Source organism: Sceloporus occidentalis, unplaced genomic scaffold, assembly GCF_023333645.1.
Source record: "Sceloporus occidentalis isolate IW3139 unplaced genomic scaffold, rSceOcc1.0.p SCAF_2, whole genome shotgun sequence".
NCBI lineage: Eukaryota > Metazoa > Chordata > Lepidosauria > Squamata > Phrynosomatidae > Sceloporus > Sceloporus occidentalis.
Window position 1 is genome coordinate 165,927,063 of NW_028316982.1, and position 17,275 is coordinate 165,944,337.

At 40.5% G+C, this 17,275-nt stretch overlaps 1 protein-coding gene across 2 annotated transcripts in view; it reads right to left on the minus strand.

Moving 5' to 3' along the window:
- Nucleotides 1-12,504: 12,504 nt before the first annotated feature.
- The window catches only part of LOC149319248 (high affinity choline transporter 1), a 34,257-nt gene continuing 29,486 nt past the window's right edge, over nucleotides 12,505-17,275 (minus strand). For both annotated transcript variants that reach the window (XM_089508004.1, XM_089508003.1), the window contains exons 7-9: nucleotides 16,418-16,571; nucleotides 15,013-15,230; nucleotides 12,505-13,358 (exon numbers count right to left, since the gene is read on the minus strand). In XM_089508004.1, the coding sequence (XP_089364130.1) occupies nucleotides 12,738-13,358; nucleotides 15,013-15,230; nucleotides 16,418-16,571 (993 nt within the window). In that variant the 3' untranslated portion in view covers nucleotides 12,505-12,737. The remainder of the gene's footprint in view (nucleotides 13,359-15,012; nucleotides 15,231-16,417; nucleotides 16,572-17,275) is intronic.

The following is a 17,275-nucleotide window of genomic DNA, read 5'->3' on the forward strand; positions in this document are numbered from 1 at the left end:
TTAAAAAGCCATTTCATATAAGGGACACCATTTTACTAAGCCATTGTATTTAATGACACTTGAGCACCCACAGATTTTCATATCCACGGGGGTCCTGGAACCAAACACCAGTGGATAACAAGGACACAATGTATTTCAAGTACTGTGGAAAAATAAGACTGAAAAGAAGCACTGCTTTATTTGTTCCTTGCTCCCTGGCCTCAGGAGGAGAGGAAAACCGCTGCCAGCCTCAGTTAAAGCTTCTGTGGTGGGGTGTTTTTTTGGCAAGGATACCAATAAAACACTAAATAGTCCGAATGGGCAGAGTTGGAAGCTGCAGGATATGGGTTGCAATTGTCTCCTTTAGGCCTGAGTGAAGAGTCCCTTGTTCTGATATATTCTTGTTATTGATTTGCTTGTGGTATTGCCTGCTCCTTGAGTATCTAACACATCCAGCCTATCCTTGCTTGGGTGCTTCCATCCTGCAACTACTTGCTAGAATCCTACCAAAGCCTTTATCCTGAGGCTTTTGCAGTAGCCATTTTCCTTGGCTGAGGACTCTAAGCTTAAAGACCTTTCTTCCTACCTGAGAGGCTCTAGGTGTGTTAGAGCTCGACAAGCAGAGATGGGTGGGTTGATGTACTCCTTCCCATGTAAGCCACAGCCCCCACAACAAGTAGGTATATGGAAAAGAGGGTTTAGTTATATCCTTTTAAAATTATTGTAAACTGCCTTAGATCCCATTTGGGAGAAAGGCGGGATATTAATCCAATAAATAAATAAAATTTTCAGCACACTGCCAGAGTGCATGATCAAGAATAATGTATTTCTAAACTGACTTTAATTTTTCAGAATCAAATTACACTTTGTGCCTACCTCTGCTAATTGGATACCTGCTATTTATCACCCTACCATCACTGGAATTCATCAAGCATTCAGTTTTCGAGGTTTATCTTCATTACTTCACTCAGAAAAGGAAACCTTCACCATATTCCTAATACTGCAGGCTAGACTTCAGCTGTCAGTTCTTCCATATTAACTTGGATATTCTTTTCTTCTTTTTTCTTTTTAAATGATTTTATGACATCTTCTGTCAAAACACGTGGCAGGTTCATTACTCTCTATTTGAGCTGCACTGTCAATTTACATTGTGTTTGCATTGTAGAGCTTGTAGTAAAGCAGTCTTATGAAATCTTATGATGGTAGATGGAGCTACAGCCTCACTTGCTTTGAGTTTGCTGTACCATGGGCTCCATTATACACAAAAAGTAAGGTTGAATAATCAATATGGGATGATGTTTAAAGAGTTGAGTCTTGGAAATGGGGAACCAGACCTTGGAAATGGGACCATAATTCCCAGAATCCCTCCACCAGCATCACACCAGCTGGGGTTTCTGGGAAATGTAGGCCAAAAAAGTAACTTTCTCAAGCTCTGCTTGGCTAGCGTGAACAGCTTGTTATGGGTTTCCTTGTTAATGTCAGCTGTCATCTGGTGTTAGGCTTCCTGAATTTCTTTCTTTACATTTCATGGCAGCTGAGAGTTGGAGTATATTAGCCAAAGCTTCTCTTCTTTCTGCTTCTATTATTTCAAATTAACTTGGAGATCTAACTGAAAATACACAACTAGGCCCTTTACCGCTGGCTACCCATTGCTTCTGACATACTTGGCAGCTGTTAGAGAAGTAATGTCTGTTGTAATTAGTAAGTAGGGGAAACAGGAATCTGTTGATTAGCTGAGACAAAAGTAGGGTATTAATTGGGGTTAATGTAAGGTTATTGCATATTTCAGAGGTAGCCACCTGTCCCAAGGCCAGGTCTCTTGTTTCTATATTGCTGTGTCACTAAAGTCCTTTCAAAGTAAACAAATGTATTTTCTGAGTTAAGAAAACTTTCTCTATGTCTTGCCTGACTTTCTGTGTTTTCTGTGCCAGAAACAAAGGATAAGACCAGATTTTATTTCCACAACCAATTGGACTGTAACCACTTTATCATGCTGGCTGTCATTTTAATGTCATTTAGAGCTCTGTTCCATGCACGCGCCCCCAGCCCCAATGCCTCATTCTGAATGAGCAGTGCCACTTCTTGTTTCTCAGTGCAAACACATTAAAAAAATCCCCTGTGATTCTGAACAATGTCATTAGGCAATTGTTGCAGAGGCATCCAACTTTCTAGGTCGGAGAATTTACAGCAGCAGCAGCAGCATCCCAGCTGCGAGGCAGAACACCCACCAACCTGAGCCTTATACCTGCCTGGAACTGTACTTCAAGTGAAAATCACCCAAAATCACACCTAAAGCCACCCAAAGGCTTGCAGACATCCAACTCCCCAAACCTCTTAAAAGCTCAGTCCTCTCAAATACTTTATTCCTTCTTCCATTGTTCCTTAAAAATGCCAACAGGTAGTAGGATAACGTCACTGCTTGTTGGCATTTTGGAACAGAAATGAAGGGAAAATAAAATATTTTGGCTCATTCAGGAGAGGATTTGCAACTTGTGGAAGTATCGGGGGTGGAAAATTGGCCCCTGTTCCCCTGTCCATTGACCATCCCTGATTTAGTGATAGGCTTCAGAGAAGGTTTTTTCTAATTTTCATTAAACATTAAAAGGAGACATGGGAGTGATTAGGAAAGGGAAAGACGGTGGCAGCCGGAGCAGGGTCAAGTAAAAAGAAGCAATCCATTTATTTTACTGCCCCTTGACTTCACCACTTCTGCATCTCTTTAATTCTTGGAAGGAAAAAAGGGTCTGGACAAGGAAATGGCAAGGAAGAAGAAGCAAAAAAATGGCAAGAATCATAATGTTTGTGGGACAAATCAGCACATACTGTATTGTCTATCTGGAGGAGCCTTGTGTCTTTTCCTTTAAAAATATTTTACATGCAGAATGATTCCTTTCCATAGCACTTTTATGCTAGACGTCACAGAACACATAAACTGTTTAATAATAAAATAAATGTATATTTTTAATAGCTGGACAAAAACGAAACTAGACAATATTTTACCCTTTTTTCCTGAACTTCTTGGGCACTATTTTAATACATTACACATGCGGAGAGAAAATGTGTACAACAACAGTATGATTCTTATTTGTTTCAGTCATTTGTTAAATAGATTTCTGACAAACACAAAAATATACATCTGTTAACAAATAATAGCCACAATTACTACCCTGTTTAAATAGCAGATTCATATACTGATTAGCTGCACATTTTATTTGATCAATTCAGCTTGGAGGATAGATAAACAATTAACTGCTTCTTCCTAGGATTTAAAATATCTGAAATATATTTGAAATATTGAATGGTCCCACACTATGAAAATACAGGCCTAAAATCTGACTGTTGCAGTTTTTGATTAACTTCTGTAAAGTTTACATTCAGCTAGTCTCTCACAATGTTCATAATATATACATATCAGCATATACTCACAAAATAATACTTTATCACTTACTTGGATTAAAGTCTCTGGCATGGTGCTTATGTAACTGGCTCACGCTCTGATCCTACCCCCTTTCCTTGATACTTCAGAATAGGGCTGGTCTGAGACATTTTCCTGCCTAAGGAAAAGCAGGGAATGGTGCCATCTTTTCCCAAAATCAAGGTGCAGAGTATACCCATATGTAGCCAACATATTTGGGCACCTAAAGATGACAATTGCAAAGTACCCTTCTCTTTCTCTCACAATAATAATACTAAAGAAGAAATATAAATACAACTATAATGTTACATAACAACTGGCTGTCTTTCTATGCCTTGCAGTGGAATCCCAAATCAGCCTGAGATGGCTGTTCACTCTGCCTAATGATAGGGCTGGCCCTGTTGCAGAACAACCATCACCTTGCAACTTTTTACTTGTATGTGAATGTGCTATTGCTAGCAGCCATGGTGGGGATGATCATGGGGGGTCTTATGGTTAGCTGTACGTGTGGCTCCTCGCCCTCTGTACCCTGAAGAGGTCCATTGACCGAATGCCACTTTGTTCCTGTGCTAAATGAATCTACACTACCAATGAGCTTCTGCAACGATGGGTCTTGCGCCAGCATCACACCAAGCCAAAACATCTTGTTTTCTGGAATGAAATGCAAAATGACAGCACCAGTTACAGAAGCCATCTAGGCTAGTGGTTGAATCTAAAATCAACATTATCAATCGGATATCTTCCAACTCATTAGAGGATAGCAGGCTAGAGAATGGAAGACTGGTTGCTTGGAAAAGTAAGTGGTGCCACTGTACCCACTATATCATTTGGCATCTGCTACCAGTGCTAACCACCTCATTTTGACATACACATGTGGAAAAAGGAAAAGCAAATGAAGAGATAAAGTTAAGAGAGAACATGGCCCAGTTCCATCACAGGCATAGTACACCCAAATCAGGATTCTGGTCGGTTCAGCAAGAATTTGTTTTCCCCATTTCCTCTGAGTGAAGGGGATATAATAAGTTTCTGCTGAACATACAGGGATCCTTCTTGCCTGTGTGAGTCTAGAATATACCAGTTTTTGTGTATATACATTGTTTATGTGTGCATAGACAAATACAATGTATGAAAGAACTGTCAGATTCCAGTGAAGATTCTGTCAAATTCCGGCAAGTGAAAAACAACCTCAATACAAGGCTTATCATTCAGTCTCTAATCCTACAGGTGTATGGACTCAGCTTATGAAAACAACTACACAAACAATTGGCTCAAAGACTTCAAATTTGGTCTACAAATCAGAAGAGCTGGCACCCTGCAGAAGAGAACTACTTGGTGAGAATTTTCTCTTTAGGGAACTGTAAGCCACTCTATAGTGCAGCCTCTCTCAAGGTGCTTGCCACATAATTAGATTACATTTTCTATCAGCCCCAGTCGCCATGGAAAGTAGTTGTGCATGGTGAGAGTTGTAGTCTGAAATATCTGGAGGGCATCTGGTTGGGAAAGACTATTATAGGGCACCTTATATGCTCATACAATAATTTAAAGTAATGCAAATGTAATGAAATGAGGGAATGCAGTAAAGTATTGACCACTCATTTTGTGGGGTCTTTCAGTATTACAAAAGACATTGAATAATGCTGCTACCTCCTTCCCACCTATCATGTTCCACTCATTTGACTGTGTAATAATGTGCAACAAGTGTAAAGCAGTTCAGCTACCTTCCAGTTATTGAGATATTCTCTGATGTTTCTAAATCATGATAAACTTGAGCAGTATAAAGATTTAAAGATTGGTAAAAATGGACTTACTCTCTTAGTTATTATATTATGGAATCTAGTTTGGACCAAAAAATAAAATTGTTCCTGAATTTTCCAAAATAAATGGCTAAAGGGAGAAGAACGCCTATATCTTTCCCACTCTGTAGCAATGCCGGGTGAGAGTCAGCATAGCATAGCAGTTTGAGTGTTGGACTATAACTCTGGAGATCAGGGTTTGATTCCTAACTCAGTAAAGAAACCCACTGGCTGACCTTGAACAAGTTACATGCTCTCAGCCTCAGGGGAAGGCAATGGCAAACCTTTTCTGCACAAATCTTGTTTGCCAAGAAAACCCCATGATAAATTTGCATTAGCATCACCAGAAATCAGAGATGACTTGAAGATGCACAGCCACAACAAAGCTCTCTCTTTCTGTGGTGATTTGGATCAGGGCTGTGAATGGGTGGGGAAGAATTACAGCACCTTCCCCAAGCTGCTTTCATACACCATGAGATTCATTCACCTCCATGTAGCATCTAGATAAACATTTACTTTCTTAAGTTTCAGATCTTCTTCGCACCAACCAGCGAAAGGAAATACAAAGCTGAGACAAAGCAGTGAAATGGCTCAGTTTTGTAATTTAATTCCTTACTGAGATACTGTACAGAAATTTGGCATTTCTTGTGTAGCTGTTTGTAACAAAGGTTTAATATGGTGGAACTGAAACTTGAACTACGTATCTCTAAACTGACTCATACAGTGGAAGGGCGGGCATGAAGAAGGGTATTGTGGTTCACAAACAGATAAAATTGTTTTTATTTTAACTCTAAAGTATAAAAATAACAACTTACTTTTATTTCTACTGTTAGGCATATATCAAATTAGAACCCAATAGGAGTCAGTCATGTAAAAACTAAAAACGAGAATGAGTGCAAACAATAAACAAAAACCATGATTTTTAGCAAGAAAACGTGTAATTACATGTTCAAACTTCTGTTTGGTAATTACTTCGCAAACCTTAATAAATCATGAACCCAGTTAATCCTCTACATTTTTTAGTTTTAAAAGCTTTTAAAGTTGATTTCAACAGAAGACTTAGAATACAATCTTGCTAAAGACAAGCATGGAGAACCAGTGTGCGTAGTGGTTTGAGTGTTGGACTATGACTCTGGAAACCAGGGTTTGATTACCAGCTCAGCCATGAAACCTACTGGGTGAACTCGAGTAAGTCACATTCTCTCAGCCTCAGGGGAAGGCAATGGCAACCTCCTTCCCCCCACCAACAAATCTTGTCTTCCCCTGAAATCCCATCCTTGAAAACAAAGCTGCAAGCTGGCATCTGGGCTGTATACCAGTTGCATTTGCCTGGCCATGGGTGAATTCAATAAGACCCATTTTTAAAATTAAATGTGCCTCTATCCTGTTGGGAATAATCTGCTTTAAATGGAATGTGATAATCTCCTGACTGAAAGAAAGAAACTCGGAGCATGAGGCTCAAGTCTACAAAAGATCATTCTAGCAGCTTCTTTCTTTCAGTTAGCCTCAACGATAGTTTTGCAACCTATAGTTTAAGGAGAACCTTCAGTTTTCTGCAAATGATTAATGTGAATTTAAGATTTCAAGGAATATTGTAAGTGGAATGCCCACTTCATTAAGGACTAAACAAAACTGATTTTGTTTATGAAGTAGCATCCCATGTTTATGCAGTCTACTAGAGTATAAAAACCAGAGCAAGGAAATTTGGGACCAGTTTACAGAGCTCCTCAAATGGACAGAGAGACAGATTTGTTTAAATTGTTTACAAGTCCAGAGAAGGAAAGAAAGATCCCTATGACCAGAGCGTGCAACCAGTACAAGTTAGGCTTTGAGGCTATGTTGGTTTCTGGTAGATCTTGGAAAAGTTACTTTTCTGACTACAACTCCCAGTCTCTCCCAGCCAGCATGCTCACTGGTCATTCTGGCAGAGGCTTCTGGATGCTCTCATTGAAAGATAACTTTCCTTTGTTCTAGTTCTATACCAGTAATATAAATGACATTTCAATCTCTTTGGTCCTTGCCTCATAAAGCTTTCAAAGAGGAGACAGGGATGGAGTCCCTGCCATTGTTCAGAAAGGTCTCCTCTGGTTAGGCAGTCCCTATACCTGGCTAATAAAATAGTTCACTGTTGCATACAGAAGATAATAATAACTTTATGAACAATTTCCTGGCATGGAAGCAGCCGTTGCATGATAACAGCAGCAGAAACATGCCTCAGCAATCAGACTTGCAAATCAAGCCTGCCAATCACCTTCCAATCTTACCTTCAAATGACCAATCAGAAAACAAAATATGCTTAATGCAGGTGAGGAAAAACATGTGTTATGACAGATATCTTTAATCACTTCATCATATTTTTCTAAATATGTGCTAACTGTATCTATAGTTTGATGGTAAGAGTAAAGTCAAGGCATTTATCACAAGCTGATGCCTCTTTGGTACAGTTTGACTGTTCTAGGTGTTGGTGATTACTCCCCACATCAAAATGCCAATAATGCTATTTAGTGATGAGTGGATCTATGCATTTCAGTTTCAATGAATATTTCTTTTCCTTGTGTGTCAATTTATTTCAGGCTGTTATCCAAATTAGTTTGCAAGCATGGCAAAATTAATTCCCCAAAATAACTGTACATATTTTTTTAATACATTAATTTTTGTACTCACTTTTCTTGGTGTATCCAATTTTATGAACATAATTTTCTTTATATATTTTTGTCTATACTTTCTTGGGAAATAAACATTTGTAAGCACCCTTTCCCTTAATATAAACATCTAATGTGCATTTTAATGCTATAAATCAGAATGCAAGATTCTCAAAAACATTAGTGCCTTTGGATTCATTTATACATTCAGAGATCTGAATTAAGTTCATACTAAAATTCAGGCCACAGGTATTCTCCTTAAGAGATTATCGCACTGGCTATTTTCTCCTGATCTGGGCACAGCCTGAAACTGTGTAAAAACAGATATTTCACAGTTCTGTGCCCAGATCGGAGGTATCTTGTACCTGATCGGGATTTCTCCCATACTTAGTTAAAAATAGTACTTTTCTGTTTATTGCTAAGTACGGGAGAAGTCCCGATTGGGTATGGGATACCTACAATCTCTGTGATAACATCCATTTATATATGATCTCAGCCCATGCCCAGATCAGGGGGAAAAGCCATGTGATAATCTCTCAAGTGCTACCCAGATGTTGAAAAGAAAGTATGAAGCGAACCACAGATTTGTACCACTTTGTGAGTGCACATATTGCTAGTTTCATGAGTCTGTGGCCTACTAAATACTTTGGTGCAGAGCTTGGTTCAGCGTACAGTAAAACTACAGCTATCCAAATGTTGACTATTTTAAGGCTGACACACATACTCAAACATGAGGTTAGTTGGATGAATGCACAAATGACAGCAGTTTACCAGGACATACATTGACACTGGCTACATAGGGTTACAAGAAAGGCACACCTGGAACCCACACACAGCTAGAAATATATACAAAGCCATAGTTGGGAAAATATGTTCCTACTATTGTGCTCTGTAATCAAGCAGTTAAGTAGTAATACACTACATTGAAAAAGATGAGAAGAAGACCTGGATGATGAATCTGTTGCTAAGATATACCATTTCAGACTGAAAGTGTGGTTATTACAAATTTGAATGATCTTTGCATAAAATATACCAAGTATACATGTCAAGACTAGAATGGCAGAGATAGGATTTTATGTTAGGCTTTTCTGTGACATCCAAAATAGTATTTGTAGGAAACACTTTGCATTTCTAAGGAGAAACATTTCATAGCTGCTACTGATGAGTGAAGCTTGGAAAAATTCCTTTAAGAAAAGCTATAGAGCCAGTGTGGTTCAGTGGTTTGAGTGTTGGACTATGATGCTGGAGAACAGGGTTCGATTCCAGGCTTGGCCATGAAACCCACTGGATGATCCTGATCAAACCACAGGCTCTCAGGCTCAGGGAAAGGCAATGGCAAACCTCTTCTGAACAAATCTTTCCAAGAAAATCCCATTATAGATTCACCTTAGGGTCACCATAAATTGGAAACGACTAGATGGCACCCAACAACAATAGTGACATGATGAAGTCATGAAACTGTGGCAGCATGATGCACTGGGTTGTAGATCATCATTCTACCACTGCTCGGTTATAGTTCACTTCACCATGTGATTATATCAATTCTTCTAAGAAACAATGGATGGTATTCTGTATTGTAGTTACAGGTTGGTAGCCTAGAGTTACAGGTCCACAACTGCTCCATATACATTAACATTACATAGTCATGATCATGGCTCTATTGCCATAATGGTAAATGCCCCAGTTTGCCAGGTGCATTAGAGATGGAGGTCTGTTCAGTTGATGACTGAGGTGCAGAAAGTGATGTTTTCACCCCTATTCTGATTCCTTGTTGAGGCATCACTTGCTGGTGGGAGGGGTAGTGAAAACATCATTGCCCTTCAGTCGCCAGCTGAACAGATTTCTACTTCTGGGTGCAGTGACTACCTAATGGAGAAAGGGGTGTTTCAGGCCAGGAGAAGTTACTTAGCTACACTTCTATAACTAAGCAGGAAGGTTGGGAAGTTCTCGTCTAGGAAGAATGGCCCATATTCTCCATTGCCTAATGTAGAATGTGGACCATTTTTCCCAGCTGAGAACTTCCCAACCTTCCTGTAGAAGCACCTTGAAAACTATTTGGGCAGTCTCATATTGGGCAGCCCCATTGTATCATTTTTTAAAAAAACCCTCAGTAGACTTTCTTAGTATTTTAAAGGAGCACTTGGAAAAACCTATATGGGTAAAACACAGTATCTTATTCTCAAAATAGAAAAACCTAACCTCCGTGAAAGCAGAGGGGGTAACTAGTAATAGGCAAGGATTACTGTTAGCTGGAAATGGCAATTTGGAGCCTCCTCCAGGATATCATAGATGTTGTAGTCTTCTCTGCTTTGTACATTTAAATCCTTTCCTCGTCAGTGGAAAATACAATGAAGCCCATAGCACACCCCCCTCCCCAATACAGCTCACCTCACAGAGAACATTAAAAACAAACTCAATCCTACAACACTCTACAGAAAATGATGCTCTTGAACACTATGGCACTTATTTTCTAGTGAAACAACCCTGATATCAGTTACTCCTCATTTGCAAAAGTAAATTTGCAAAAGTGTTGTGTTTTTTTTTTTTTTTGGTTTGGGAACATCAGAAATGTTAACCATATTTAACACTAAAGAGTTAATGAGATTTTGAGTGAAAAGCAGTGGGAGGGGTCAGTAGATCAAGTGACTGATAGTATCTTATCTGTTATCTATCTGTGGCCAAGCAGGTGGGGATGGACTAATAGGAGAAGCCTGTATAACTGCATGGATAACAGGTAGATCCCATTCCAGCCTAAATCCAAACTCAGCCAATGGAGGGTTTTCAAACATAGGTGTTTCCATTCCAAATGCCCTACTAATGCAAAGTTCACCACAATGTTTAATTTCAACTTTCAGCATTGTCCTAGTCTGAAATGGCACAACCCATCTACAAATGAATCACACAGGATTTCCGATCCTCTGCAGCATGAATTAACTCCCCCCTTTTTGATCCCAACCAAAAGTTGACAGTTTAGAAATGGATAATACTAGCAACCAAGATGACCTCCTATCTTTCTCTTCAAACATTTCCCATTCATTTTAGTGGTCAGGGCTGGGGGAGACGAGCTGGTAGAAATTACTGGAGCTCAATGGCCCAGAACAGGGATCAAGGCTCAAGTATGTTGTATATGGCTTTGTCTCTGGGGCAGTACAGCCCCCAATCCCATGTTTTTAAAAATGTATTGCAAGTAGGAATAATGGGCACTAGCTGTATTCACAAGGGAATGGCCCCAGAACACTTGCTATGCAGCAAAATATCCTTTAAATTATGTATCAAATGCTGTGGGGAATCTATCCACTTGCTGAGAGGACAGTCTGTGCCTTTTCCTCCTGCTCTCAACTCTATAGGCCAAAGTGACTGAGGCAAGTAGTGTATGAGGCAATCCCTATATAAATCCTGCTTCATATTTTGTGCGAGGAGGTTCTCTCATGAGTTGTGGGTACTTACGAGATCTCTAATCTCATGGGATCCTGAAATTTTCATGAGAAGTGCTCCTCTTATGAGTCTGGAGGTGGGTTTTATATAGGCCTGCCTCACCTGTTCTGGCCAGTCTTGAGCTGGCTTGGATTGCTTCTTTCAAAAAACTGGCAAGCATAGCTGGGGAGAGGGTGCAATCCCCCCCAAGTTGGGCCCCAAATCAATTTCTAATGGCCCTGAGGGTGGTCATGTATGCTATTTTACTGGAGGACTGTCTTATACCCTCCACCATTTCATAGATGAAGACCAGGGCATGTGTGGCCAGGTAACATCAGAGTGTGGTCAAGATGGCAAATGTTATTAATGGAGAAGAACAGACAAGCTAGGAGAGTCTGCAGGACTTTACTTCTGCATACTGGCAATGACAAGATTCCCCATCTTTTGTCTCCACACTGCTGAGGTAACTGAGTGCAAACTACTTTTGTACTTTGAACTTAGTTTCCAGCAATTAAAGTAAGCTGAGGATAAAAGGGGAAAGTGAGAAGAGTAGAGGCAAACTGGGACATTTTAAAAGCAGAGGGAAAAACTGGGAGGGTAGAGCATTTATCAGGACTGTCCTGTCAAACTGGGAAAGTTGGAGATATGCTGTTCCTATTTGAAGCACTTTCAGAAGACTGTTTGAAAGGCTGTCCAGTCCAAGTCCATAAGAAGAAAGAGCAGCAGAACCTTGATGCAGTATTAGCAGGAAGCATCTGAACAGCAGATCGAGCATGTGCACAGATCATCTGGTCACAGTCCCCACTACTACAGTGAGGTGCCCTTCTATTTAAATTACAGTGAGTATTTCTAAATTATAGGCTGAAAGTCTACTTTGGGTTTGTGTAGTGTAATATTCTGCATGTGGAGTAGAACACTGATTGTGCTAGGCACCCCTTGTGTCAAATGGCAAAATTGTGCAAATAGCTGTGAACCCCAATGTGCCACAGAATGCCTCCACACTGGCATGCAAAGGGGCACCACATGTGGAATTCTGAATCCAGAAATTCTGTATTGGACAAAAATGTCCAACCACTTCTATAGGGGAACCTACTAATGCATAAGACACTAAAACAATTCTGGTCAAAGTAATTATTTATAAGTATGACTATTTTATGGAAATCTGTGCCCTTTCTGTCCTTTTAAAAACTGATTTAATGGAAAATGCAAACATGACCAACCTTCCCAATAAATATTATTCTGTTTCATTCAAATGCAAGAAGAGCAAAATATTCTATCATTCTAGCCAACACGTTTTATAATATATGTAATGATTTATTCCACAGACTATTTCTGCTCCTAGAAATGAACTAAGAGAATTGTGCTGTGGACTTTCTTGTTTGCTCCCTCATCTATCTTTCCCCTCAACTTAAATGCCTCTGATCTCCATTTGTGGCATACCCTGTTGCATTATGGGGAATATGGAAGCACTACTTCTCTTCAGCTGGGTCGTTGTCACTTATCTTCTGCAGGGGATACCTCTGGGCTGGAATCAATATCACTGAAGGCCTCTTTATTAGTGAAGGTGGAGCTCAGATTCAAACTGTGTCGTGGGTTTACAGGTGTGAGCTCACTGAGAACAATATTATCATTTTTCACAAGAGTTGTCTTGTCCATGTTCTCCTTGCTGTACTTTGCAACCACGGCATCAAGGAAGTCTAACTTTGGTGGCAAAGTGCCACTTTCAAACAAGTATTTTGCGAGATAGGATACTCCAATGTTAGTAAAGAAGGAGGTAAGCATGGCTACTGTCTTAAAAGGGAATCTCTGAATGTATCTGTCTTCATCTTTATACCAACCAGGATAGAAAATCAAGGGCTGTAAGTGCAGATAGGGCTCTCCTCCAGTAATTCGGAGTAGAAGGCCAAACAAATATCCCACAATGGCACCGTAAGTGTTTGTTCCTTTGATAAAGAGCACACACAGAAGCTGGGGGAAGATGATGATGTACACAAGGTCAGAGCTGAGGTACCAGAGTCCATAGACGGATTGAGTTAGAAGGGCCATTGCTGTTGCCAGTGCTCCAAACACGAAAATGGTAATTCGCATGACCCAAACAATTTCATTGTCTGATGCCTGTAAGATAAAGGAACAGTTTGTCATAAAAATAGAATTGTATGAATACAAGGCCTGAAAACAAAACACAAACACCATTATGAATCTAGGACATTTGTGCCTTGTAACCAAAGTGACCTGATGAAATTCAGGTCATTGACACTTGGGGGCTGTGCAGACTGTCCCTAAGGGACAGCCTGCAGCTGCCCCTTTTACAACCAGATTTGGGCCATGGCAATTGCACACCGCAGCCCCAATGTGGCCTTTGCTGGATGCGATAGCTACAGAACTTCAGCTTTACAGCGCTTCTTTGGTGCTGCATCATGTGGACACAGAGTCAGAGTAGCGCCATGAAGCTGCGCACTGTGTGGTGCAGTGCACGGCAACACACTGCTCTGGGGGCGGAGCTGGGGCATGTGTCATATGGACGCTATACCCTGACTTTGTCCCCAACCCAGCCTTTCCCTCTGTTGTGCACAAGTGCACATGGCAAGTCCATTCTTCAAGCATCCTATGACTGTACAGCCTTAGAGATGCAGGGTTGGGCAACTTTCAGGAGTTAGGGGTATTTTTAGTTTAAAAAACACTGGCCTGAATTCTGTTGCTGGTCCTACCTAAAATAGACCAATTGAATAAATGGGATTGACTTATGTGTTGATTTAACATTCAACAGTTTAATGAAGGGGTCTACTCTAGTTGGAATAACCAATAGGATTCCAGTCCCCCCTTTTTTAAATTGGACAGTTTCATGTCCTTGGGGGCCTTGGAACAAAACTGGAGGCAGCGTATACCTCATTTTCCATCCCTTCCTTTATGGGAATGGATACATCCAAAGATCTAGTGCTACAATTGTCACTGGAAGCTCAATATAGTTATCTAGAGTGTTGAACCTATTTTGGGGGTCAGGCCAGTGACAGCTACTTTCGGGTACAGAATGAAACCTGGAACCATTCACCACTCTAAGGATATGGAATCCCCCAGCCACTATGGCTTCAGAGCTTTCAAGGACTGGAGCAATTTCATGTAGGCTCAAGGTACAGAAGCCCTCCTACTCTATTCTGTTTCCTTGTAGAGGGATCCAGGAGGGGATTTTGCAACCAACTCATAGTTTGGGGGCATGAGATGCCTTTGCTGTGGGTGAAAAAGTACTTCTCAGAGGTCTACGTGGCTCAAAAACAACTGAGTACTTTGGGGTGGTTTGAATGTAGATCAGGATCTTTTGATAGATTTCTGGGTGACTTGCAAGAGGTCTGCAAGTTGTTATACAAGTAGTATAACAATAATAAATAAAATGGGTTCTCTGCCACCGTATCCTTATCTTTTGCACAAGAATATGTGCCTCTCTGTTGGCCACATAGATTCTTTGTTCTGGAATCCTTCATGTGTAGTTACTCAGATGCAAGTTTGCATTTCAGTATACAGTGCTGCAATACACCTGGATTGCAAGGCAACTGACTCCACTGTAGCCTCAATCTCCTTCTTTTTTACACCTGGTTCTCATTAATGAACAGTGGGGTTCTAGTAAAACTGAAAATATATTCCACAAGCAAGCCCAAATTCTGCTTACTCCTGGAGTGTTCTTTCTTTTGTTTAGATAGGAAGCCTGTTATCAGCCACCAACCACAGTACTGTTGCCATATCCCACAAGAAAACTGTGTTTGTCCATTGCTCTTACACTTTGTCGAAAGGAAAGTTGGTAAATGTTTCGTGCAAACATGGAACTTGCTGATAAGATGGAAGAGTCAGCAGAGGACATCACAGCAGCAGATACTGCTCCAAGACCAAAGAAGGAGATATAAACTGGGCAGAGAAACTGAAGGACAATGGGTAAAATCATGTCAGCTTCATTCTTTAACTTGGGGTCTGGACCATCGTATTCAGTCTGGTTCCAAGCTGTAATACAAACATGCATAGATAATTATGGGATCTGTTCAAAAGGAAGTTAAAATACCATGGTGACCCTACATTCTGAAATCTGTATAAAGTATAATAATTAAACAAAGAAACATACGGATAGTATATTAGATGAACACTGAGCCAGTCACATGGCTGCTCATTGAGTGACTTTGGGCACTCAGCCTTTGTCCTAACTCCCAGGATCATTGTGAGGATAAAGTGAGGCAGAGAGATAACCACAGTCACTGCCTTGAATTTTCTGAAGGAAAAGTATGAAATAAATAAATAAATTTTAAATAGTTTGTTCTCCTGCTAGTCATATGGAGAAGCAAATGTGTTGGGATTAAAATAAAGCCCTGCTTCTTTATTTCCTGGACATCTTTTACAGCATCCTCCCTCCACTGACTGAAACTTTGCCTGGTGTTTACCTCGTACATTCAGAACTAATGCTGCAACTTTAAGGCTCACTGTGACTGTACTTAAAAAGATATGAAATGGAACCACATATTTCAAGTAATATGCAGTTTGACCCTCCATCTCATTTTAGAAGGCTGTCCATTGGACCATTTGGGCCTTCCTGTTTTAAGAAATGATTATGTACTATGTAGGGATATACAGTCCTCCCTTCCTTATGTAGGGGATCTGTTCTGGAACCCCCCCCCCCCCACATAAGGGGAAAATCGTATATGCTTGCACCCAATTGAAAATAATGGGGCATGTGCATGTGGCACGGTGTGGCGCACACCATGAGGGCATGCGCCATTCATTAAATTGTACTGTGGCTTCAGCATGTGATGAAAACCGCAGAACAGAAGCCCGTGTATGGCGCGGGCTCACTGTATAACTGGAAAGCTGTATACCATGGTTACATGCAAATATGAACAAATTAATGAAACTCTAATTTCTCAAATGTTCTTTACTAAAGACCAGGTTAAAACCAAAAATGAAGAAATGGATTCAACTTGAAGAATGATAAAGAGGGGGGAATGAAAAGGAGAGGCCACCATAGGCCAAATGCTACATTTGTCCAAGGGCAGGGATGGAGAACATTAGGCCCTGCGGATGCTTTGGACTACATTTCCCACACATCAATGGAAGTTGTAGGCCAGAACCTGGCCATCTAAAGGTCTCCCAACTGCTAAGTCTACATTTTCAAATAACAGTGATCCAGAGATTCAACATACCTGTTGATGCTCCTATTGCACCAATGAGTATTGCAGGTAATGCCATCACAAGACATCCAAAAGCTGCCAGGAAGGATAACACTTGAGCATATGTAGCAGATGAAGAAGAAAGAACTCTCTGGAAATATGCTTGCCAAGGGATTCCTCCTAGCATCTGCAAGTAACACGAAGCAGATATTCCATCATTCCTGGCCAACAGCAACTCACTTGAGTTCACTTTAATATATATCATTTATTTCCAATTAACTTTCTCCTTAATTGATTATAAAGTTGGCTTCTGATCCACTTTCTCTTAAAAAAAGGACTTCTCCCAGGCTTAAAATTTCTTGGTAAGGGACAGAGTAGCACCCCAGGACTTGTGTTTTTGTATGGGGGAAATTTCATGAAAACAATTCAGGGTGTGGGAACTCTGTGTGTGTGTTAGTGTGTTTATAAAAGCCTGTAAGGTTCACTTGGAGGCCACTGAGGTTTCCCAATAATTGACAACTGCCAACCCTGACATACAATGACCCAACATCTTACTATATCTACCCATAATCATGGAATTGCTGCACATTTGGCATATGGGTTGGCTTTTTTCCCCTCCACTTCTGGGCAGAAAGTTATCCCAGAGGCGAGACTAGCAGCAAATAAAGCATCATATGCTAGGGTTTACAGAAGAGCCAGTTCTGTAATCAAACTTGACAAGTTTGATTACACAAGTTTGATTACACAACTGGCTCTTCTGTAAACCATTGCATTTGATGGTATGGGGGGGGGAGGGGGCAGTGTACTCTTTATAAAGTAACTTTCTCAGGCTCTACTTTTCCTTTCACAATGTAAGCCCAGACTGCAGAGAATGGAGGTGGTAATCCTTGC